Source organism: Macrobrachium rosenbergii, chromosome 25 (assembly GCF_040412425.1).
Source record: "Macrobrachium rosenbergii isolate ZJJX-2024 chromosome 25, ASM4041242v1, whole genome shotgun sequence".
NCBI classification, from domain to species: domain Eukaryota; kingdom Metazoa; phylum Arthropoda; class Malacostraca; order Decapoda; family Palaemonidae; genus Macrobrachium; species Macrobrachium rosenbergii.
The window spans coordinates 39729723-39756797 of record NC_089765.1 but is presented as its reverse complement, the minus strand read 5'-3'; the positions used below and the strand labels follow the sequence as shown (position 1 = coordinate 39756797).

Genomic DNA, 27075 nt, shown 5'->3' with positions numbered 1-27075 from the left:
GACCAGTCCTTGACGTAAGTGCCTTCAGTTTCTTTGTTTGGAAGACAAAGTTCAAGATGGAGACGAACCAGTCAGTCCTTTCATCCATTCACCAGGGCGAGTGGATGATAACCTTGGATATGCAGGACACACACTTCCACATCCCCATCGATCCGGACTCCATTTTATTATGAAAATATATTTTTCTATGTGCTTGTATATACATATATATTTACATTGCCTTAAGAAATCTGTGCAGTGACTGTGTTTTTGTTCTCTTTCTCTCTCTTTGGCAAAACTTCTTTCTTAACCCTTTAACGCCGACTGGACATATTTTACATCAACAAAAGTTGTCTGTCGGATGCCAAGTGGACGTAAAATACGTCGACTACAAAAAGTTTTTTTAAATATTTGCGGAAAAATACTTATAGGCCTTGTTTGCGAAAAATTTTAAATCACGCTCCTTGAGGGATGCTGGGAGTTCACGGATCATGCTGTTGTTTTGTTTACAAGCGTGACCCAGCTGCGCATGTGCGAATTTCCTTCTTATCCCAAAAGAAAGCATCAGCTAACTGCTGAAAATCTCAGAAATTCTTTAGTCACTTTGTCGTAATTTTTGCACCGTTTTCTATTAGCCTTTACATAAAGTTTTATATATGAAAATGTGTGCAATTTCATGTAGAGTACAACAAAAAATAACTCATGGTTGTAGCTTTTATCAATTTTGACACATTTTCATATAAATCACAATAAGTGCCAAAATTTCAACCTTCGGTCAACTTTGACTCGACCGAAATGGTCGAAAAATGCTAAAACTCTTACATTCTAGTAATATTCAATCATTTACCTTCATTTTGCAATAAACGAGAAGTCTCTAGCACAATATTTCAATTTATGGTGAATTTTTGAAAAAAAAACTTTTTCCTTACGTCCGCGTGCACTAACTCTGCTGAAAATCTCAGAAATTCTTTAGTCACTTTGTCATAATTTTTGCACTGTTTTCTATTAGCCGTTACATAAAGTTTTATATATGAAAATGTGTGCAATTTCATGTAGAATACAACAAAAAATAACTTATGGTTGTAGCTTTTATCAATTTTGACATATTTTCATAAATCATGATGTGCCAAAATTTCAACCTTCGGTCAACTTTGACTCGACCAAAATGGTCAAAAAACGCAATTGTAAGCTAAAACTCTTACATTCTAGTAATAGTCAATCATTTACCTTCATTTTGCAACAAACGAGAAGTCTCTAGCACAATATTTCAATTGATGGCGAATTTTTGAAAAAGCTTTTTCCTTATGTCCGCTCTAACTCTGCTGAAAATCTTGTAAGAGCCTGACGCTGTCTCTTCCAAACACGTGTGTGTTCATGTGTTCGTCATCCATCGTAGTGGACAAGACAACAAGAGCATCTCGTTTTCTTTCTCTGAAGGAACGCGATTTCAACCATATAATATTTCTGTCTGTTTCTCCCTAACCATTGTTGTCTTGATGTATGTACAATCACCACTACTTGCATTGCCATGCAAGCATTCTAATCATGTACTCATAATGTTCCAACAAATCTTCTGCATCAAACTGTGTGTATGCTTCTGTTTGTGAAGACGCCAAACGTCTCACCACCCCGATGGACGACGAACACATGAACACACACGTGTTTGGAAGAGACGGCGTCAGGCTCTTACAATCTCAGAAATTCCTTAGTCACTTTGTCGTAATTTTTGCACAGTTTTGTATTAGACGTTACATAAAGTTTTATATGTAAAAATGTGCGCAATTTCATGTAGAATACAACAAAAAATAACGCATGGTTGTAGCTTTTATTAATTTTGACATATTTTCACATAAATCACGAAAAGTGCCAAAATTTCAACCTTCGGTCAACTTTGACTCGACCGAAATGGTCGAAAAATGCAATTGTAAGCTAAAACTCTTACATTCTAGTAATATTCAATCATTTACCTTCATTTTGCAACAAACGAGAAGTCTCTAGCACAGTATTTCGATTTATAGTGAATTTTTGAAAAAAACTACTTTTTCCTTACGTCCGCCCACACTAACTCTGCTGAAAATCTCAGAAATTCTTTAGTCACTTTGTCGTAATTTTTGCACCATTTTATATTAGCCGTTACATAACATTTTATATATGAAAATGTGCGCAATTTCCATGTACAGTACAACAAAAAATAACTCATGGTTGTAGCTTTTATCAGTTGAAATATTTTCATATAAATCACGGTAAGTGCCAAAATTTCAACCTTCAGTCAACTTCGACTCGACCGAAATGGTCGAAAAATGCAATTGTAAGCTAAAACTCTTAGTAATATTCAATCATTTACCTTCATTTTGCAACAAACAAGAAGTCTCTAGCACAGTATTTCGATTTATGGTGAATTTTTGAAAAAAAACTTTTTCTTTACGTCCGTGCACGCTAACTGCTGAAAATCTCAAAATTTCTTTAAGTCACTTTGTGGTAATTTTTGCACCATTTTATATTAGCCATTACATAACATTTTATATATGAAAATGTGTGCAATTTCCATGTACAATACAACAAAAAATAACTCATGGTTGTAGCTTTTATCAGTTTTAAATATTTTCATATAAATCACGGTAAGTGCCAAAATTTCAACCTTCAGTCAACTTTGACTCGACCGAAATGGTAAAAAAATGCAATTGTAAGCTAAAACTCTTACATTCTAGTAATATTCAATCATTTACCTTCATTTTGCAACAAACAAGAAGTCTCTAGCACAATATTTCGATTTATGGTGAATTTTTTATAAAAAACTTTTTTTTTACGTCCGAGCGTTACGAATTCATGCATACAATTTGTTATATACCAAAATTGTCGCAATTTAGTGTACAATACAACAAAAAAAAAACTCATTAACTTTAACCGTTTTGCTCACAGTGCGATTTGTATACAATTATATATGAAAATTTTTTTTGCCCTGTCATATATTCCAATATTTATATATGATAATGATATTTTTTTCATTTCTGATGGTTGCATACTAAACTTCAGGCAATGACAAAAAAGGAGCCAAAAATGAACTCTTTAATTGTAAAAACTAAGCGTGCTGTGATTTTTTAAAAAAACTTTCTTTCCACTTCGGTGCTAACTCTCAAACCCCGTCGGCATACGGCAGACACTTTTGTAAATAGAGGCTCGGCGTTTAAGGGTTAAAGAATTGGGCATTAGAGCTTTCTCTCACTGTCAGAAGTTTTCGTAAAGAATTTGGCATAAGAGAGAGAGAGAGAGAGAGAGAGCAAATGTACAGTAAGCGCATAGTTTTCCTTAGCGCAATGCATGCGTGTGTGTACAGTTGCCCCTCAGTATACACGGGTTCACTTTACATGATTTCACTCGTGCATGGTAGTATTTAGTTAAATGTTTTTTTCTCAAATGCTGTAGTCATGATTTTTTATTCTTTGCAATGTATAACCAATAATTGTTATTATAAGAGGTATATTGGGGTTTATATGGGCACAGACAGGTTTTTAATGTGATTGGCATGAGTATAGTAGATCTCTGGTACTTAAGGCGTTCATGATCATGGACGGTTTCAGGGGTTGCACAGTGGTCTTGAAACTTACTACCAGTGTATACTGGGGGCTTAATGGTATTTACATGCACACATACACAGACCAAAAAATATGCGTATGTAAGATTATGTTTCTGTATTAACCCTTAAGGGACGGCATAATTTATCAGTGTGCAGCACCCCAGACCAGGGAAACTTTGAGGTCGGCAAAATAAAAAAAAAATCTTGTCAATGGAAAGAGAATGACATGAGTTGAAAATGACTATTTGCAACCCCTTGTGGGGCCTCATTTACAAGACAATCGTAAATTTTACCAACTTATATATGTTTTTTATAATAAATAAATTTATTGTATTTTGTAAAATTATTATTACTGCTCACACAATATCAAAACAGATAAGAAATAAAAACAGTAACAAATTTTTTGCATATTTGTTGAAAAATATTCACGTAAATTTATGAGAAGGAAGATTCAGTAACTTTTTTACTTTTACATGCTTTTTCTAATATTTCTTTGCAATTTTCTTTGTAAAATTACATTTACAACTGACATACTATCGTAAAAGACAAAAACAAAAAAAACAGCAACCCCTTCATATATTTACAAGCAAATTTACAAAAAGACTCATGTGGGAGAGATAGATGCAGCACTTTCCCCCTTGAAGTCACAAGCATTACTGATACTGGCTAACTCTCACGTCTGTATAAAAGTTGCCATTAGTGAATTTATAGCATATAGAAGTATTGGCACCTTTGTTTCAAATCATTATTACCATAACTGGTACGTAGTTCTGCTTCACACTGAAGCTCAATCCGTCCACCTCCCCAAACCTGTTTTACTTCACACTGAGGATCAATCCGTCCCTTAAGGGTTAAGTACAATCCTGTACTGCACCACAGAGAAAAATAAAGTTAGTGCACTATAAACATTTGAAAATATACTACAATTGTCATGAATGGTGCAAAGGCAACATTAAAACACTTATCTAAAGATGGTTGACACAACTACAGCGAGTCACTGGTTTACAACGGTGGTTCCGTTCTTACACCGCATTGTAAGCTGAAAAATTGTCGAAAATCATAAGAAAATCTTACTTTAATCCTTTGGGTGTCTTGAAAATGACCCGAAACCTGCATTTTTATTGAGTTTTTCATTAAAAAAATCCAAATTTTGACCATTCTGACGTTTTGGAGCCATATTTCTTCCGTCAAATTGGTGTTGTAAGCATGGTAACCCACATGTGTCGTAAACCAGGAAATAATTTTGATGAATATATTTGAAGAGCGTCATAAGCTCGGAATGTAAGCCGAGCCCGTCGTAACCTGGAGACTGCCTGTACAGTATAGTGTAGTATACTTGTAGGTAAGGGCTGGCCCCTTGCTTATCAACCAGTTCACTTACTGATAAAAGTATACCTTAGTTTTACCAGACCACTGAGCTGATTAACAGCTCTCCTAGGGCTGGCCCGAAGGATTAGACTTATTTTACGTGGCTAAGAACCAATTGGTTACTTAGCAACGGGACCTACAGCTTATTGTGGAATCCGAACCACATTGTAGCGAGAAATGAATTTCTGTCACCAGAAATAAATTCCTCTAACTCTTCATCAGCCGGCCGCAGGAATTGAACTCCGGCCCATCGAGTGACAGTCTGAAGCTCAAGTGACTCGGCCAACAAAGGGCTAGTTCACTTACTGATAAAGTCTTTGTCCATTAAGTGAGGAGTGTGTGTAGGGCCATCATTTGTCCTTTCCTACTGAAGAACATGAGACTCTCTTCCTCAGTTGAAATTTCCATGCTTTTGAGGAGCTTCAAACAATCTTGCCCACCCTGTGAACTCAGGCATTCAGAGTGAACTATGAATTGTGCTAGTTTATCTCACCTAAGCATTGTATTAAGCCTTGGGGGAAACACTGGACAGGTGCTGCAGCTGCTCAGGGCTGTATTTTTGGAAACTGTAGCAAATTTGACAGCCTCCTACTTGGTGTGGCACAGGTCTCATTTGTTCTTGTTCACTTCTGAGTCTGTGGAGAAAACTCAGAATCTGTCAGTTGCCAACAAAAGATTTGAAGGCTTCTTGATCTCCTGCTTCCAGAACTTTTTAGGTGAGAATCAAGACAAGTGCCTCTTTTGTCCAGCAGAGGTTTTGCAGGACTCAGCATCTGAGGCCCAATTGTTGAAGACGTTTTTGTTAATACCAGCATGAACAAAAAGTGTGTCCGAGAACAAATCTGGTTTTAGCTTTTGGAGATCATCAAGCAGACATGAGTTGTTGGATAGTGGAGAATGCTTCTTACTCCGAGTGAGGGACAATAAAGTTGGTATTCTCTGTCTTTGGCATTTTAAGAAATAATCAGTAGTTTGAAGTATATTTTTGCATGTACCTGTACACAACCATCACTGGTACATGTTTTGCATGTGAAGCAGTCCCCGGTTATCAGCGGGCTCTGTTATTGGCGATCCGGTTATTCGGGGCTTGCCTAGCGACGAAAATCAGCGATTTTCGATGCCGATTCCCACTTATTGGCGCCGAAACATACCTAACAGAGGTGCTAATAACCGAAAATCACGATTTTCGGTGCTTATCAGCACTGATAGTTTTTCGGTTATCGGCGATTTTCACTTATCGTAACGCCGTCAGAATGGAACCCCCACCGATAACCGGGAACTCCCTATATAATGTATATATATACGCTACGTCATAAGTAAAAAATTGTCATAAACCGAAAAATTGTCGAAAATCATCAATAATCCTAAGAAAACCTTACTTTTAATGCTCTGGGTGTATTGAAAATGATGTAAACTGCATTTTTATTGAGTTTTTCATCAAAAAACCTCCAAATTTTTATTATTCTGCCGTTTTGGAGCCATATTTCTTCCGTCGGATCGGCGGACAATGCGTTGTAACCCTGGGACATGCGTCGTAAACCGGGAAATAATTTTTGATGAATATGTGAAAAGTGTAACCTCAGAGTGTCGTAAGCTGGACCCGTCGTAAACAGGGGACTGCCTGTGTACATATATATATATATATATATATATATATATATATATATATATATATATATATATATATATATATATATATATATATATATATATATATATATATATATATATATATATTATATGTTTACATAGTTCTTACATCGTCCATCATTGTCTCCATTTTTGTTACCCACAGGGTAAATGTAGGTTGCAGTCACAAGTTTTTAACAATATCTGCAATAATAATAATATAGTAATAACATTAATAATAATATTTGAAGGGAGTAGACCCTCTTTTGAGTATGTTTTGTTCTTTTCTTCAAGGCTGATAGCTGCTAAGAGCTGGCAGATGTACATAATCTGGATAAGGAGAAAGGCAATAGTGCTGAATATAGTCATATTTTATTATGGTACACATGGGTGGAAGTTAAACATGGCATAGTATACTGTACCTGTGGATTTTCAGGCTGTTAGCATGCAGCAACTAAAATATTGACATTGCTCTCGAGCAGTAAAGAATCTTCGTAGCGTTGTTCTTGAGTAGTAGAGAATCTTCGTAGAAGTTTTCTAAGTGCCTCAACGTTTCTGGCCATATCATCGGCCTATTTTCAAGAGAAGGTGGGTTCATTCTGGTTAGAATGGGCTCATCAGTCAGTTTATAAAGGGTCCCAGGTCGTTGGCGGAAGGGGAGCTGAATTTTGATTGGCTGTTAGGGATTAGTGCCCCTGAGCGAAGCCTTCTCCCAGATGTGGATGGTTATACTCCTTTCTGTGTACGGACGTTAGAGACAGAGTGGGTGGTGGTACTGGGAAGGTTGCTCACAGTAGGTGGAGACAGCTCCTGATTGGTTCGGTTGCTCAGCTCAGAAGTACTGGCGGGCGTCATTCTACATGCCACTGCTGGGAAGAGAAGAGTTTCTTGTGTGGTGTTAAGTATAGCCTCCAGGATTCGAAGGTGGCAATGCTGTGTTGCATTATCAATAATTTTGTTATTGGAAATTATATCACTTTGTTATTTTAATATTATGGTCATTCGTAGCATGATTCCGTTCGGTGTCTTCCTGAATGTGTCAGGAGATCCACTTCAAAAATCTCATCGTGGTCATACCGATGTGAGTGCCAAGGCATTCTCAGACTGGGCATCTGTACTGGTAGTGCACGTTGGTTCTCTTCAGAGGGTTCTGCACCGAATGGGATAGGTTGTTCTTCATAATCAAGCTACTAGCCTCTTTACTTTTATAGTAAATCATCAATTTGACCTTTCTCTCTGGGTCCTTAGTGCAGGCATTCCCTTCTATGACATTTTGAAGGGCATGCTCGTCCTCTATAGTTTATGTGAAATACTCTTTTATAAAAGAGAGTGACGTCTTCAAGGGCGGTGGTTGAGGTTCCTGCTGGTACCATTTCCTCTATCAGTGGTCCTACGGATGCACTTTGTGACTTCTTGGTTGGAATGCCCATTGTTAATTAAGACTTAGGCAACACTGCCTTTCCAAGAAAAGCAGTGTTAGAGATCTCTCCTGACTAAGGTGATGATTTCAGTGAATTTTTATCCCTCTGGATACTCACTCTCCCCATTCAGGCACATGGCAGGTTCATGGGTTTCATATAGACCTGTGTGATGAAGCACTCCTCCTGTTGCCCTATGAGGACGTCGAGGAAGGGAAGGAGAAGGTCACGGCAATATTCAGTGGTAAAGTTGAAACCTGTGGTCATGGAAAGCTTGCCGCAGGTGTTCTACTTCTTCCCCTGCACTGGTGCAAACGAAGATGTTGTCAGTATACCGAACGTACATCAACGGTTTCTCAGTGGTGACGAATAGTACCTGATGCTCCATAGTGACTATATAGAAATTTGTGAAGATTATTCTAAGAGAAGAACCCTTCGCTACACCATCTTTTTGTATGTATATATGCCCTTTGTGGGTTGAGAAAGGAGCCTTTTTTGTACAGATCTGAAGAAGTGTCCAGAGGGCATGCTCAGGAATGTTTAATGGGGGCATGCAACCATCTCTATATACACGATCCAATGTTGTCTGGATTATTTCATCCACAGGGACATTCATGAAGAGGGGCTTCATGTCCATTGAGGTGATGACTCCTCCTGGGGCTGTCGTTTTTAGGGCTTCTAAAAACCCAGTAGAGGACTTCAAGTTGTGGTTATGTGGAACATATGGAGTTAAAATAGCATTCAGTTTCTTTGCAAGCTATTATGCAGAGACAGGAACCTGGCTAATAATGGCATTTTAACATTCTCATATTTGCAGCCAAGGTCGTGGTCCCCTATGATTGATGGCAGGTGAAGGGCACTGGAAGCTGCGTTGACAGTCTTGTTGATCCCATGGCCTCATGCTTGATGCCATCTGCTGGGTTCTTGGTGATTCAATGAAATTTGCTGCTATAAATAAATTTGTTTATAATCATATGTAATATATCTAATTGACATAATTGAAATTTAGTTAAAATGGATACATAATAAAATACCATTATCATGTCCACTACTATATTGTAAGCTTCAGGATGAAAAATTTACCTTGATATAAAATTATATTTTTGGTCATGATAATTAAGGTAATTATGCAGTACAAATATAGTAATTATTTACATACAGTATACAGAAGAGAGCAAGAAAGTAAAATTTTTTCTATAATGCAAAAATTGATCTGACAATCTAACTTAACATTGAAATTATGAGATTTCTTACACCCAAATTTAGTCATTACTTTTCAAATTGTCCATATTTGAAATTTGTTTTTTATTACTTCATTAAGAAATAGACAGTCATGAACAGTCTTCACTATTTATACAGTTATTTAAAAATCTAGAAAATTGTGGTATATTTAGATAAAAAGTAGGTAGTCCTAGCATTACATTTTTATCATAAACTTCAGTTGGAAGTGTATTACAAATAATTTTAACATCAGTATCAAAGAATGATCATGTTATTTGTGGGTCATTCACTCACTGGAGAGCAGTAGGTAGTAGATTACTGCTGGCAAGATTTAAATTTTAAAAAATGCAGTATGAATATATGAATATTAAAGTGTGCTAGGCATCACAGGATGAACACTTCAAAGAAGTAAAAGATGAAATTTTTTTTCCTTGGCATTTCCCCTATAGGACTATAATGTATAGGACTAGCATACCTATACATTATAACTTATAATCACTGTGTACTACCCATTTAGCAGTCACATGAGTTATGATTGTTTTACTAGTATGTTTTTTTCAAATTTAAGGCTTATGAGGCTTTGCTATGAATTTTGAAAAAGCAGTCTCTAAGTACATTTGAATTACTTGACACCTTAGTAATTTCTTTGCAGATCCTGGCCCAACTAAGAAGGTTAGCATGTTTTCTAAACCAGATGGAAGAAGGTACATGATCCTTGACAGGGCTACAATAAAGGGAATGATGGAGAAGGGGCTTATACAACCCATTGAAAAAGGTATTTGAAAGAAAAGGAATTGTATTCATTGCTTGAATATTACTGTATATGCATTAATACCATAGTGTGCATTTTTCCATTCAGAAGTAATGTTTTAGGCTGTAGCAGTATTATTCCTTGTTGCCATCCTTTTTCAGTGGTGATCATCCGTACAGTATTGTAAATTGTGCAGTGGTGGTTATTTTTACGCTATTGCCAAGGGAGCAAAATTTCGTTTTGTTTGGTACTAGCCCTCCTATGTAAGCATGTATGGAAATGAAAATGCAGGTCAGTTAGCTGAGTACAGTAACAGAAATTTGGTCCCACAGAAATGTGCTATTCCCTCTCAAGACTTATATTCCTGCATTTCAAAATTGCTTTGAATATATGTCCTTGGAAGTAAAAGTTGATGCTGAGAAATGGGAGGTTATCATATGTCATCTTCACATTGGTTATACATGGGTGGCCCATAGTTACCTGATGGATGGAGGAAATAAACCTTTCTGTGGTAGGCATTTGCTGGTCAAATTCCCCATTCTTCAGGATCTAAGAAGCTGCTTTCTGTTGAACAGTAATACAGTCAGCTCTCATTAAACCAGACCCAGTTAATCCAGATATCGAATACAATAGACACCAAAGAGGATCAGCCGATTTAAAATACGTAATGTTCAGCCATGATTTAAGATAGTTACTGTTCCTCTGCTCATCGCGTATGATGTACGATACCTTCTCCAACTATTGTACGTTTTATACAATAATTCTGGGACTTAACTTTTTTAAGACTAGTGATTAAAAAGTCAAAAGTATTGTGTTATGTTTACGCCATCCAAAGACTTGCTCGACTTTAAAAAAAAGTTCACAGCTGTATGACAATGTAGCCTAAAGTTGGATGAAGTAGCTAAGTAGAGAACTAATCCTTTAATCTTGGTATATCTTTTTACTGTGCACAGTGTAGGGTTTCAGTTTCTGTTTCATATTTTTTTTTTTTTTTTTTTATAAAATGTCACATTTTTCCATTTTATAATAAGAAAAGAACAGATTAATTCAAACTATTTATGCTTAATCCTAAATGTATAAAAGATACTAAGAAATCTTGTGTTGATAAAGATTCTGCCATTTATTATATACCACCATCATATTACTGTAGAGCATAGTGTAGTGGTAAAATATACAATAATTTTTTACATGAATTCGATATATTTTCACGATAATTTTGGTAGAGAAATGATAATTTGAAGTATCAATAGGATAACTTGGTCAGAAAAATCTGGTAGCCATGCTTGTAACTGATTTCACTTGTGCTCAGTATGTACGGTCATTACGACATGCTATTGTCTGGAAGGGTAGGAAGTATAGTAACCAATCACCGACTATTAACAGTTTTACCTATCTGCTGCCTGACTGGTAGCTACAGTACAATGCTTTGTATATTTATAGGAAAGAAAGGCATGACAAAGGTAAACTTTACTAAACAATACTTGTGTTTAGGTGGCAAATGACAAGGGAGAGAGAAAAAAATTGCCAGTTCCCTCTATGCAGCTTAATTTTATCATCTTTTAAATTTTATTATAGATATAGTACCTTGTAGTCCGCTAGTGTTTTTATTTATTTTTTTATAATCTCAATTTTATTATCTTACTTTTCGTTGTAGAGACTCTACTTCTTTTACTTAACAGTTATGCGTTCATGTCTCGACCTAGGCATCTACATATGTGGCTGAATTCTATCATTTTTATCATGTTTTGTTTGTCATTTTTCATCTTTTTGTATGAGGTTTAATTCAAATGTTTCTACATTGGTTTATTATTCATACTCTTTATAAAAATAACGAAATACAGTATTTTCTAGGCATTTATGGGATATATGTAGGTATCGCCGGTTAAACCAGACTATCAGCTGAGAAGAACACCCTGGCCCCCCTATTAGTCTGTCTTAATGAGGGTTGACTGTAATAGATTGGCTAGAATTTTGGAAAATATAATGTACAACTTTTGTTGGAAATTTAGTTTTATTACAGAAGCTGGTCTTCTAGATAAATTGTAAATCATTATATACCATAATTTAGCATTCTCTTTGTATGTATGTATATTGCTGTAGTCTATTGTACATTTTAAGAAAATTTGTATCTATTGCTGAAATGTATTCATGATACAGTAACTAGTTGATCATATACCTTGTAATCTATCTTGATGTAGATTCGTTCATTTTACTCAGAGTTTTAATATATATCTCATTTGATTTTGTTTCATATTTTTTTATACATGTGCAAAAACAAAAATCTTTAGTTACTGTGTCATGAATACATTTCAGCAATGTGTTTCTTGGATATGTTAACATTATTATAATCTTCCCATCATGTTCAACTTTGAAAATAATTACCATACTCAAGTATGCTTGGAAGCAAGTATTACCATAGTCATCAATTACTATACGAGGCAGAATTATCCATTTCAAGGGACTTCTGGTTTTCATTAGCCTAAAATAATTTGTATTAGCTGATGCCTTGGCAGATCTTACACGCTTGATGTTATATACAGGGTATAAGAAGTCATGTATGAGCCTAATTCTGCTTAGTCCTTCTGAGAGATGTTAATATATGATGAATCGAACAGTCTTCCCATGTGGTATGTTTAAAAAAGTATGTTATTTGGGAGCAGGCCAGCTTAGGCTAAGTTAATTAGTGGTCACTTGAGTTTTTATTTAAATTTGATAACCTGCATAAGTGATTTGACTAGCCTAGATCATTTGATAGTGGTAAATATTATAAAAAAGAGATTAATATGCCCTAAAAAAAAAAATTATTGGTAAGAATTTTCAGTTACAGTTTTTACAGTATGGAAACCTAGCATCTGATGGAGTACACTTGCATTGGAATATATTGTAATTAAATGTTTTTGTGCATGAATCTGGCTTATATATTTACTGTCTCCAACCCTTACTTCTAAAATTTTTCAGTCTCCATCCCATATTTCCAAAAATTTTCATTAGGAACTGTAACAATTTTTCTGTATGAACTGTAAACTTACTGAATTTTTACTTTATGTAAATATTAATATAGTTATATTTTTTCAGATGGATCAAACCAGACAGCTACATATAGAGCTGTAATGCCAAAAAATAGACCATCTATACTACGTAAAGTAGATTCTCCAGTTGCTCCTGGGGAATCACCACCTGTTACCATTTCTGACAAAAACTCAGAAACATCTGGTTCACAAGATTCCAGTCCTTTTTCATCTGCTGCAACTTCAGTATCCGGGCAATTACTTTCCAATGTTGAATCGTCACCCACTACTGTTGCTTCTGCAGCCAGCAATCTCAAATTTCAAGTTCCAACATCTATCGTTGTAAAAAATGCTAGTGGTGGGCTTAGTCAAGTTTTAACTACCCCAGTGTTTGTTAAAACTGCAGTATCTGGGGCTGTTTCGGTTTCTGGAAAGTATGTTACCCTTCCTTCAGCTCTCCCAAATCAGATTCAGAAGGGTGAATCTTCTAAATCTTTGACAGTGACAAGTGGTTCATCTGCACCAGTTTTAGTGCAGAGTCTGAATACCTCAGAAGGGTCTGTATTAGGGACTTCACCTAATGACAAACCTCTCAGCTCTGATCAAAATCCAGATGATCTGGTGCCTTGTGACACCGTTGATTTGACAGATAGTGATGAAGATGTAAAGAAAAAGAAATTTGGTGTTCCTACTGGTGTATGTAAGGTTTTAAAATCCATGAAGATGTATCAGTATGTAGACAAATTTGACACAGAAGACAGTGCTACTCGTAACCTAGGTCCACCAAAGAATTCGCATAATGTGCGGTGGGTGGCTGTACCCAATAATCCAGGAGAGCCTACACCTGATTGTGGACCAAAAATTCAACGCTGTACTCCTCCAATTTTGCCTATCAGTGTACCTGAGATTCCAGATTCCTTGGAAAATCACCCACTTGAAACCAATAATGATCCAAGTCCACGTAAGTACTGTTACTGTAATGCTGAGTTTTTATACTTAAAACTTGAGCGTATGTCAAGTTAAATTATGTTAGTGTAAGGCACAGTGTACAGACTTTGTGTTATGTTGTGTTATTTATAGGTTGAGATGAGTGCTGAATTTCTTCAGTAGATAAAAGAACTATAGTTTATTAATATTCATAGGTGGATAGTGAAAGTAATGTCATAATGTTTGCTTATAGTAAAGTAAAGTAGATATTTAGTGCTTACTAAATTTAATTTTGGCATCACAGTTTTTGCCTCCTGTTCTTTTATGGAATTTATATAACTTGCATGAATACTGTCAATTGCTCTATGCCTGTTGTTGTGCTAGAATGAAAAATTTACCACACTTTAGTTTGGTTTTTAAAATTTCCTGTAAGTGATAATTGTTTGTATATAGTGTATATAGATAAAGATCATAAACATGCAAAGAATTACAGCAGAGGTAGACTCTCATTCCCTATACTGCATATTAACTGCAGGTGTAAATCTGGCTGGAGAGATAATCCTCATCATAGATGAGCCCTTTGTTAGAGTAGGTCTGTGAGAGGTTTTAATGTAGAAAATACTATTTTAATAGGAAGAGAAGGGCAAATAAGTCTACTCTTGAATCAGAGACCACTAAAGTCTAGCTGCTAGCGAGTGAGGCTCTAACCTGCTGGGGACCTGGGGATCTGTGAGGAGTATTGGCACTGCTGCCAGTCTTCAGATAACTTTCTATGGGATTAGGAGTCAGATGACTTTCTGTAGGATTAGGATTTGTGTAACTATAGATTTTACTTATAGAACTTACCTGGTAGTTACATATAGCTGTCGTCTCTGACGTCACGGCAGAATTTTAAATTTCGCGCTAGCGCTATAAACACCTAGGTGATCCCTCTACCAGCGCCCTCTATAGGTAACAAGGAACTATCCCAACAATGTTCTAGAACGCATTAAGTTTTCTGCCGAGAGACCGGCAACACGGTCTCGTTTTGTGGTTGAATTTTTTGTCTGCAATTTATACTTAAGTATTTCTTTGTGGTTTTTTGCTAGCTAGTGCTTTGCAATTTGTGGTCGGAATTAATTCTTTGTACAATATGTCTGATTCTGGTTCTCAGTATAGATATTGTGCTTTAGGCTGTAGGACTCGATTGCCTAATGACTATCGACCCCATTCAGTTTGCTCTTCATGTAGGGGTAAATTTTGTAATTCAGAGAATACATGTGAGGAATGTATGCATCTAACAACGGATGAATGGTCAGCCTTAGAGAAATATCTACGGAAGTTAGAAAAGGGCAGAGTTAGGAAAGCTTCTGCAGAGGTCATCATCTGCTAAGTCTGTAGGGCAGGTAATTCAATCTGTTAACCCCTCTCCTATTAACTCTCCTTTGTCCGACCCTGTTGATCCCAATCCTATCACCGTGTCAGAGTTAAAAGTCCAGATGGACACTAAATTTTCAGCAGTGCTTTCGGCCATCCAGACGATGGGTCAAGCCATTGAAAAGTTGGCTCCTCGAAGTGAAGTGTTAGTGGAGGAGGTGTCTGTTCGGCCCACTCGTTCTCCCAGGTCTAGACCTCTGTCGGACTCCCCTGGTTCAGGAGAGGGCATGTCGAAAACCGAGAAAGGAGGCGAGTGGGGCTTGCTCCCCAACAGTCACCCCTCAAGTATTCCTGTTGTGCAATCCCAGGATGCTTCCCGCACGCCATAGAAAAGGCGCTGCTGGGGATGTGTCTTCTAGTGGTGATGATTCTTTGACTCCTCCTCGAAGTGGCCGCTTCAAGCATTCTTCTCGTCCTCTCAAGAGGTCTCGCGCCGTCTCTCCTGCAGCGATTCCTAAGAAAAGATCGTTGACGGATCCGCAAGCGGGCTGTAGCTTCTGGGAGGATCCTGAAGCTTTTTCCTCCTCCTCTTCAGTGGATCAGCCCCCTCGTCAGAAGGAACCTACGCGTACTATTGCTAGTAATAAGCGTGTTTTCGTACCAGGAGCGTCTACATCTCGTCCAGCTTCATCGCAGATAGTGCCTCCTCCTACTACCGGTCAACAAGATCCCCGTTTTGTCGCTCAAGTTACGGACAAATTGACGGATCTTATTCAGTTCTTTTGTGGCGCTCGTGCTGCTTCGGGAGCACCTGTTGTGGAGGCGCTTCCTTTGAATGCGCCACAAGTCTTGGCGCAAGAGCCTCCCACTTCGCATGCACCAGTGAAGAGGCTCAACCAGGCGCTTCAGCATTCTTCTCTGGCTCCGGATACGCCACGTTCTGTTGGCGAAGCGCCACCTCAGCTTGGCGCGGCGCCACTTCAGCTTGGCGCGGCGCCACACCTGACGGATTCGGCGCCACATCGGCATGGTCGCAAGACTTTAAATTCCGTGCGACCTACGTTTCGTCAGGAAACTGTTCCTGTACACCAATTGTCTCCTGTGTCTTCTGTAGAAGAGGAAAATGAAGAAGATGTAGAAATGGAAGAGGACTTTCCAGGAATCAAGGAGAAATCTTCGGGTTATAAGGAGTTACTCAAGTTTTTCGTTGAGAACTTTGGGGACTCTTTTAAGCCTTCGACTCCGGCATCTCCCAGATCGCAGTTTAAGAGGGATAACGCCTCAGATCCAGCTCCTTTTACACGCCTAGTTTTGGCGATTTCGGCCAAGAAGGCTATCAAGAAGATTAATTCCTGGCTCTCAGACAAGAGAGAGCAAGGCAAGAGTATGTTTTGTCTTCCACCCTCCAGATTGGCTCATCGCAGCCGCATGTGGTATGAGACTGGAGAACGTTTTTCTTTGGGTGTGTCTGCCTCCGCTCAAGGGGACTTCTCCAGTCTAGTGGATTCAAGTCGTCACACAGCTCTTCAATCAGCGAAGATCTTCTTCACGCAGTCGGAGTTGGATCATCTTCTCAAGAGTATTTTCGCTGTTGTGGAGGTCATCAGTTTCCTAGATTGGTCAGTGGCGGCTCTGGCTAGGAAAGTCAAAGAATTCGGACTTTCGGATGCGCAGTTGACGGATTTCACTTCGGTAGTCGACTGCATAGACAAGGGAGTATGCGATTGTGCCTTGGAGCTAACTTCGGTTTTTGCAACCGGAGTTCTGAAGAAACGACAACTCTGGTGCTCTTTTTTGGCGAAGGGTGTTTCCCGCAGCCAGAGGTCTGCTCTCCTCTTTGCCCCTTTGTCGAAGGACCACTTGTTCCCGAAGGAATTAGTTCGAGAGACTGCTGAAGCTCTCACACAAAAAGCAACACAGGACCTGTTGGCTCAGTCAGCAAAGAAACCGAAGAAGACTACTCCTGTAGCTACTTCCGCCAAAACTTCGGTGTTTTCAGACACTTCCAAGACATTCAGGGGCAAGTCTGCTTCTCGGCCCTTTTCCAAGTTTCCTGGGAAAGGAAAATCTTCTACTCGACCTTCCAATTTTCAACAAAAGAAATGAGTGTGCTGTCCTCCACATAGCAGTAGGTGCCAGACTCCAGTCGTTCTCGGAGGCCTGGCAAAAGGTCACTCAAGATCCTTGGACCTTACAGGTGATCCGGGAAGGGTACTCCATCCCATTCCAACAAAAGCCCCCTCTGTCGGACGCTCCAGTCGCTTTTCAAGCGTACTCCAACGACTCTCAGAAGTTTTGCGCCCTTCGAGAAGAAGTAGAAGCACTACTAAGGAAACAAGCCATCGAATTAGTGCCGACCCCATGCTCTCCAGGGTTTTACAACCGCCTCTTTTTAGTTTCGAAGGCGTCGGGAGGTTGGAGGCCAGTTCTAGACGTGAGCGCATTGAACGTTTTTGTAAAAAAGACGAAATTTTCGATGGAGACGACAGAGTCGGTGTTGGCATCTCTTCAACCGGGCGACTGGATGGTCTCGATAGACCTCCAGGATGCGTACTTCCACGTTCCAATCCATCAGGAATCAAGGAAGTTCCTGAGGTTTGTTTTCCAAGGCAAAGTTTTCCAGTTCAGAGCTCTTTGTTTTGGACTGTCAACTGCACCTCAAGTGTTTACAAGAGTTCTGTCAACGGTGGCGAAGAATCTTCACTTGCAAGGAATAAGGATGTCAATGTATCTGGACGACTGGCTTCTGAAAGCACACTCCAAAGCCAAATGTGTGGAGGACCTAATAAAGACATTATCTCTGGCAAAGGAACTAGGTCTACTAGTCAATGTTCCGAAATCGTCCCTCTCACCATCACAACAGATGGTTTGTTTGGGAGTGAGGATGGACTCTCTGACTTTTCGGGCTTCTCCATCAATACGGAGAGTAGAGTCTTGTCTAAGCATGATAGACGACTTTCTACATCGCGAGGTTTGCTCAGCCAACCAGTGGATGAGCTTGCTGGGGACCTTAGCCTCGATGGAGAAGTTCGTAAAACTGGGGAGACTCAAGATGAGGCCTCTGCAGTTTTATCTACAAAGCCAATGGCCACGCAAAACCCATCCGGATTCCTTTCTTTTCAAGATCTCAGATCGGATCAAGAAGGAGCTGTTCTGGTGGAATTCAAGAGAAAGACTAGAGGAGGGAATTTCTCTTTATATCAAGAACCCAGACCTCACACTCTTGTCAGACGCTTCGGATCAGGGGTGGGGAGCGACTTTAGACAACAAGGAATGTTCGGGCCTGTGGCAGGAAGAACAGAAAGAACTGCACATAAATGTGAAAGAACTGAAAGCGGTACATCTAGCCCTGATGCAATTTCAACAAGAGGTAAAAGGCAAGGTAATTCTAGTTCAGTCGGACAACACGACAGCTCTTGCTTATATCAAAAGCAGGGGGGCACTCATTCCTTCTCCCTGTATCAGACGACCAAGGAACTTTTAGAATGGTCGGAAGAGAACGAGGTCACGTTATTGACCAGGTTCATAAAAGGCGAGAGGAATGTAACAGCGGATCTCTTAAGCAGGAAGAATCAAGTCTTGCACACGGAATGGACCTTACATCCGCAGGTTTGCAAACAGTTGTGGAATCTGTGGGGTTGTCCGCTAGTAGACCTGTTTGCAACAGACAGAACAAAACGCCTCCCTGTATGTTGCTCCCCAGATCCGGACGACAAGGCACTTTGGGTGGATGCAATGACAATGAGTTGGGATTGCCTGGAACTTTACGCTTTTCCACCTTTCAAAATTATGAGGAAGGTCTTGGAAAAGTTCAGGAACCACAAGAACACCAAGATGACACTAATTGTTCCTTTCTGGCCATCGAGGGAGTGGTTCCCAGATCTTCTCCTCCTCCTCGCAGATTTTCCGAGGATCCTCCCGTCGAGGAAAGATCTACTGAGGTTCCATCAGAACTTGTCCGCTCTACGGCTTGTCGCCTGCAGACTGTCGAGCGACTCCTCAGAAAGAGAGGTTTTTCAAAGGAGGTTGCAAGCGCTATTGCGCGACCCAGAAGAAAGTCTTCGGACGCAGTATACCAGGCAAGATGGAATCAGTTTAGAGACTGGTGCAATAGACATGGAGTTTCGTCTTCTAAAACCTCTCTAAATCAAATAGCGAAGTTCTTGCTATCCCTTTATAAGGAAAAAGGATTGTCTTTGAGCACAATTAAGGGGTATCGATCAATGCTTGCGTCGGTATTTAAGCACAGAGGTCTAGACATCTCGAACAATCAGGATCTAACGGATTTACTTAAGTCTTTTAATACCTCAAGACGAAAGTTCCTAAACAAATAGCATGGAATTTGGACATCGTTTTTAAATGGATTTGTTCAGATCAATTGAACCTTTGGCAAATGTCTCGTTGAGAAATTTGACTAAGAAAACTATTTTTCTAGTAGCACTCGCAACAGCCAGGAGGGTGAGTGAGGTTCATGCCTTGGACAAAACTATTGGTTTCTCTCAAGGAAAAGCTGTATGTTCTTCCTCTCTTAGGTTCTTAGCGAAGAACGAAGATGCGTCCAGACCATGGCCGAGGTCTTTCAGCATTAAGAGCCTTTCAGATCTTGTGGGAGAAGGGGAACAAGAGAGATTGTTGTGCCCGGTGAGAGCCTTAAAGTTCTACATTCACCGAACAAAAGGTATCAGGGGCTCTTCGGAGAACTTGTGGTGTTCTGTGAGAAACCCGTCAAGACCACTTTCCAAGAATGCTCTTGCTTTCTTCTTAAGAGAAGTTATTTCAGAAGCCCATGAATTGTCAGGACTCAGACACGGAACTCTGAAAGTGAGAGCACATGAGATAAGAGCTGTAGCTACTTCTTTAGCTTTCAGGCACAATCTCTCAGTGCAAAAGATTGTGAATTCTACATTTTGGCAATGTAAGTCGGTCTTCGTGATCGCATTACTTGTCAGAATTGAAGACAGATTTTGACAATGGCAGTACCTTAGGGCCTTTAGTAGTTACTGACACGGTGGTGGGTGAGGGAGAAAGAGGGCAACCCTATCCGACTAACATTTTCTCCTTGATGTTGGAAATTGAGTTTGGTTGCGTCGTCTGTAGGTACTATGTTTGTTGGTTTAGGAGTACCTACAGTCTTTTTAATTTTGTGGTTGAAAGTTTTTAATTTTTAATATTTTGGTGATAGAGGTGATCCCTTATTGTTAATTTGGTGCTGCGCCCAGAGCAAGGGCATACTAAGTCTTGTCCGTCACGGCGTTGTCCTCTACAGCAAGTACTAACAGATTGTATCTGACACCCGGATCCTTTATATCCTGTCTATACAATCGAGGGATAAGCAGACTACAGAGGCAGTAACCGCTGAGTCAGCAATCCTTCAAGGTAAGGAACTAAAATTCATGTTTTGATTTCTAACAATATATGTGGCTGACATGGTCCCACCTCCTCTAAAGGTGCCAATCAGCTATATGTAACTACCAGGTAAGTTCTATAAGTAAAAATGATATTTTTATGATAAAATAAGGTTTTACTTATACTTACCTGGTAGTTACATGAGTAAACCCGCCCACCTCCCCTCTCATGTCAAGTGGGCTTAAAACTTAATGGGTTCTAGAACATTGTTGGGATAGTTCCTTGTTACCTATAGAGGGCGCTGGTAGAGGGATCACCTAGGTGTTTATAGCGCTAGCGCGAAATTTAAAATTCTGCCGTGACGTCAGAGACGACAGCTATATGTAACTACCAGGTAAGTATAAGTAAAACCTTATTTTATCATAAAAATATCATTTTAGTTAATTATAAGAAATTTATTGGGCTTGTTTGAAAAAAATTTTTCAGATATTACATTTTATGAGGTTATTAACCTCCTCAAGGTAGAGGAAGTTGTGGTTCAGGACTTTTGTGATTAAATTTCTGGTATAAGAATAGAGGTTTCAGTAAGGATTGCAAGAATTATAGTGGTATTTCAGTGTTCAACTTAGCAGATAAAATATATCAGTCATGTCCTACCATGACTACAGTCACTTGAAGGATGCACATATTTCAAGTGTCAATGTATGACCCTCCCACGATAACATAGCAATGATTTTTGTTTTAAGACAAATTTGTAAAAATTTGAGAAATCTGTTCATTTATAAATGACACTTATAGATTGTCTGATAAAGATAGATAGGAAAAAACTTTCTGCTTTTAGAAATCTTGATTGCCAATCCAAGCTCATAAGCATTTTAAAATTGTAAGATAGAGAATTGAGTTAGATTATTTTGATTTATGTAAAAATAACATAAGTAAAGAGCATGAAAGGGCCAAAAATGAAAATCATATAGACACAAAGTAATTAATACAAAAGGGTTCAGTTATGGTGAAAAGAGGTGAAGCTGCTTAGTTTTTATGAAACATATGAACCTGGATTTTGGGAATAGGTTTTTATGTAACTTAAAGAGCAATGTGCTTGCCTCTCTTATATACTGTCATAATAATTTTTTTCACCTTGTAAAAAAAGTTAAGTATACCTTAGTTTAACCAGACCACTTAGCTGATTAACAGCTCTCCTAGGGCTGGCCCAAAGGATTAAACTTATTTTACGTGGCTAAGAACCAGTTGGTTACCTTGCAATGGGACCTACAGCTTATTTGGAATCCAAACCACATTATAGCGAGAAATGAATTTCTGTCACCAGAAATAAATTCCTCTAATTCTTCATTGGCTGGCCGGAGACTCGAACTCGGGCCTAGCAAAGTGCTAGCCAACAACTCTAGCGACTCATCCAACGAGGAACTTTTTTCACCTTGTAAATGCAAAAGGAATAGCAAAGGAAAAGTAAAGGCAGGACTATGATGGAGTAGGAAATCTGGGAATTCTGAAGGCTTCTGGGAAATCCGGAGGCCTCTGGGGCTTCTGAAGGCTTCAAGATGATCTCCAGGCTCTGAAGCCTTTGGATTTTTATATGGAAGAGAATGGGATTTGGTCCTTCCTGGAGATGAAAGGCTTCGAAGATTTCTTCAGGGGAAACGGATCCGACAGGAGCTGAAGATAGCTTCACAGGATCCTGGAGTCTACCTAAGTGTTGTCCGCCGCAGGTTCCGAGACCCCTCTTCATGGGACCTATGGTAGCTGCTCAGCAGTGTATGATCACCCAACTCATTTCGGACAGAAAAACATCTTGCTTAAGGTACTCGGTGTGAGATTAAAATAGAGTGGCTAGCTTCTATACCTTCCTCCTTCTGCCGCACAGCAGTTCGGGCAGCTGGTTGCAGGTGCAGATGGCTACTGAATCAAGAAACCAGTGTTGGAGTTTTGGCAGATAGGATGTGACTCTCTCAGCTCTTCCTTTTAGCAAGGGATCTGGGTAAGATCTATACTTGGAACCCATCAGTTTAAATCTTTAGTAGAAAACTTTTATGGACAGAGTCAATATACTCTGGGATTTCAAGTATACCTTCTTGAAAAGCTAAAATCAAGAACAACCTGATCCAGCTCTACGTTAACCTTATTCAGACTTCGATCAGGTGAGTACACTGGCAAACCTACTCTACAAAATATAATCCTTGAAACATCCATAAATATAAGGTCAAGACAGTTGACAGATTGGTATGTGGGTTCACTTATTAAATGCTCACAACCAGAAATATTGGAAAAACTTAAAGCATCAACACCATGATTATCTATGGCAGTAGTGAGCTCAGCAATTCAGTGTGATGAAAATTGTAACCACCAACAAAAACAGAACGAGCCTTGGAGTCAGCTTCTGGAACTGCTGCCTTTTTGATAAGTAAGTAGCCATAAATACTCATCAAAATCTGGGTTTCTATAGGTAGCAAAATAAAAAAGCTTCATGAGTCTACCACAGACTTTAACCACCTGTGTTTCACAACATCCACACTCATACAGTGGCTTGTGGGATGCGGAGAAACCTTTAATATAAAGAGCCATTCCATGGGCTTGGAATGGAATTACACACTGGTAAATTGGGCTAATTACACCCTAGAGTCAGCTGTTCTGAAATATGTTGCAAATCAGACACAAGAGTTTTAGAATAAGAGAGGACATATCCTTTATAAGCCATGAACATTGCTATATAAAAATACAGTATTTCTGTGGACCTGGGTTAAGTTCAGTATTGTGATATAGAAGAAATAACAAACAAAACCAACATAAAGGAATATTTGCATACTTAGCAGAAAAAAGGAACAATATATTCATGTTAAGTCAAAATATAAAAGTGTATACCCATCAAAAGACACTATTATTACTAAAATTAAACTGGTTAACTGGGAGGACTGGCACACTCAACAAAGACAAAGACATCTCCAGATTTTCCAGACACTGAACAAAGGAGAGTAGTGATGGTTTTAAAATGAGGTCACAGGTAACAATATAGAAAAAAAAAAAAAACTTGGTTTCAACTTTTCAGTTGAGAGAGACAACCTCCCACATACGGGATAATTGTCTAACACAAAAGGTGATGGTTTGTATTTTTTCAGGAGCAAATGAATGTTAACCCTTAAGGGATGTCATAATTTATCAATGTGCAGCCCCCCAGACTGGGGAAACTTTGAGGTCAGCAAAATAAAAAAAAAAAAAAATCACATCAAAGGAAAGAGAATGACACGTACAGTTACAATGTATAAATAAAAAAATTCTAAAAAATTTTCCCTACCTTCCACGAGAAGTTGAAAATGACTATTTACAACCCCTTGTGGGGCCTCGTTTACAAGACGATCGTAAATTTTACCATCTTATATGTTTTTTCTAATAAATAAATTTATTGTATTTTGTAAAACTATTTTTACTGCTCACACAATATCAAAACAGATGAGAAATAAAAGCAGTAATAAATTTTTTTCATATTTGTTGAAAAATATGTAAATTTACGAGAACGGAAGATTCAGTAACCTTTTTTTTTTACTTCTACATGATTTTTCTAATATTTCTTTGCAATTTTCTTTGTAAAATTACATTTACAACCGACATACTATCATAAAAGACAAAAACAAAAAACAACAGCAACCCCTTCGTATGTTTACGAGCAAATTTACAAAAAGACTCGTGAGAGAGAGAGGCAGTACTTTCCTCTTTCAAGTCACAAGCACTACTGATGGCTGGAAAGATGTCTGTGGCAACACTGGTACGACTCTCAGGTCAGTATAAAAGTTGCCATTAGTGAATCTATAGCATATAGAAGTATTGGCACCTCTGTCTCGCCCAATTCTTACCATATTGGTGTTGCGTAATATTGTTTCACACTCAAGCTCAATCCGTCCACCTTCCCAACCCTGTTTTACTTCACATTCAGGCTCAGTCCGTCCTTTAAGGGTTAAGGCAGCCTGTATTTTACCTAGGTATGCAAACCAGAGCCTTTTTTCACATGTTCCATGTCACCCACCCCACTTTCTTCCTGATGCTAAGGAAAAATTACTTGGTGACAGGAAGTGAGTGAGGGTATCCACCCACTCATCCTTCTTAACCACGAGTTAGTTATCTTATTACTGACTGATTCCGGCTTGCTCTGAGGAATATGCCAACACTACAAATTGCCTTAAAATTTATTTTTTCATGTTTTCCATTGGAATGATAATGTGACAGAGCCTGTGAATGGTAATAATCCTGCTTCAGCTCTCATGCTAGAGTAGCCAGGGTATAGTTAGGATAAAAAAAATCCACCCAGATTGGTAAGGCAACAGATGTTGTTTGCAGTTTATAGAAGGGAGCATGATCCAACAGACTACCCACAACAATAATCAAAGGTCACTGTTTACAGTGCACTTTACCTCACTTGCCATATTAGTGCAAAGAATGGCCAGTCTGTGATCACCAGCTGATGATACTTGATAGTTTTCATTTCTGTTGTCTGTTGCTCGAGAAAGATACTTGGAATATATGGGTATCATGGGATGATATATTGGCCTTACTGAGGCATACATGTATCCTGACTCCATACCATACCCATATAAGTAGGGAAAGGCTGTTGAATAGTTCATCTTGAATAATGGATGATGGTCAAATTCCAAAGAAGATAAAATTCCAAGGGAAATGTTGTATGGAGAAATATAAAAAAGGAAGAGAAATGTTGGGAGACTTCTTTTGCACTACTGGTATTAATGGGAAGATAATTCCCACATGGGGCCCTTTTAAGACTGAGGTCATAGATGGCTGTGGTACTGAGGAAGAGGGGTTAAAGGAGGAGAGGGTTAGTAAATGGTATTATTTGCACTCACAGCAAGAGCAGTAATGCTCATTGGAGAAATGATGGTAGTACAGTAGTAGAATTACCCTCTTAGTTGTATGATGCCATTACTATATTTAGGTATTGAGTAGTACTGCAATTTTGTCATTTTTTTATTAACTGATTATCTTTTGTGAATAATTTTGATCATGTAAAAATATGACGACAATTTTTTCTCTACAGCTCCAGAACAGAGGCCAGCAACAGGAAGTGATTATTATGACCATTATAAAATTCGAGAGCTTAGGCAGAAGCAAAAGGATCAGCTTCTATATCACAGGAAGAGGTATAGTGAGTTACTGATGACTTACAATGAGCTTGCAAGCAGGTATGATGAAATTAAGGATGTTGGCACCATTCGACAAATCTTGACAGATGCAAAGAAGTATATGAAAAAGGATCATGTTTTGTTCTTCAGAAATGAAATGTTACTTAAAGACCGAAGTGGCACAGGTCATCGATATTCTCCTAAATTTATGTTGATGTTGATGAGGTATTATAATAAGAGTCCAGTTGGCTATCGATTTTTGAGACAGATTTTTACACTACCTGCAGTCAGAACATTGTTGAATTGGCAAAATAAGAGTCTACATATGAGAAAGAAAAAGAAATTGCTAGCAGCTCAAGGTCTTGCATTAAGAGAGAATGATAATGAGAATAGTGGTGGTAGTGGAAAAAATAGTAATGGTGAAACTAACCCTGTTGTCACACCTCGAGTGCCTGGCGGGATAAATTATTATGATTCTGACTCAGATGATGGTGCTGAAATTGGTAAGGTGTTGCAGGAAAAAATTTGTATAAGTAAAGCAAATGGAGAAATTGATAAAAATTTTGATGGTATAACTTCAAGTAAGAATGTTGTATTTGATGTACCAGAATAATGATTTGATGCCAAATTATTGTAGTGATAATTTTCTGTATCTCTTGATGACTTTTTCAAAATATGAAGTGTTGTTTTCTTTATTGACTTAAATAAATAGAATATAATTCCCACATTATGTTTTATTTTTTACTTTTAGCTTTTACAATAAAAATTTTCCAAAGCTTTTACAATAAAATTTTTCCAAAGTTGTAGAGAAGTATATTAACCCTTAAACGCCGAGCCTCTATTTACAAAAACGTCTCCCGTATGCCGGCGGCGTTCGGGAGCTAGCGCTTCGGTTGAAAGCGTTGAAAAAAGTTTTTTTTCAAAAATTCACAGCACGCTTAGTTTTTAAGATTAAGAGTTCATTTTTGGCTCCTTTTTTTCTCATTGCCTGAAGTTTACTATGCAACCATCAGAAATGAGAATAAATATCATTATCATATATAAATACAGGCGGTCCCCGGTTTACGACGGGGGTTCCGTTCTTGCGCCGCGTCGTAACCCGAAAATCGTCGTAAGCCGGAAAATCGTCGAAAATTGTCAAAAATCATAAGAAAACCTTACTTTTAATGCTCTGGGTGCATTGAAAACGATGTAAACTGCATTATTATTGAGTTTTACATCAAAAAAGCTTCAAATTATGATTATTCTGCCGTTTTGGGGCCATATTTCTTCCACCGGATCATCACTTTTGGACGTCGCCTTCCCCGAACATGCGTCGTAAGCCGGGAAATAATTTCTGATGAATATATTTGAAAAG

General features: G+C 38.5%; 1 protein-coding gene across 9 annotated transcripts in view; it reads left to right on the top strand.

Moving 5' to 3' along the window:
• Positions 1 to 26443, top strand: part of LOC136852590 (probable replication factor C subunit 1) — a 70325-nt gene extending 43882 nt beyond the window's left edge. For all 9 annotated transcript variants that reach the window (XM_067127444.1, XM_067127447.1, XM_067127442.1 and 6 more), the window contains 3 exons: positions 9842 to 9964; positions 13016 to 13909; positions 25634 to 26443. In XM_067127444.1, the coding sequence (XP_066983545.1) occupies positions 9842 to 9964; positions 13016 to 13909; positions 25634 to 26331 (1715 nt within the window). In that variant the 3' untranslated portion in view covers positions 26332 to 26443. The remainder of the gene's footprint in view (positions 1 to 9841; positions 9965 to 13015; positions 13910 to 25633) is intronic.
• Positions 26444 to 27075: the final 632 nt, after the last annotated feature.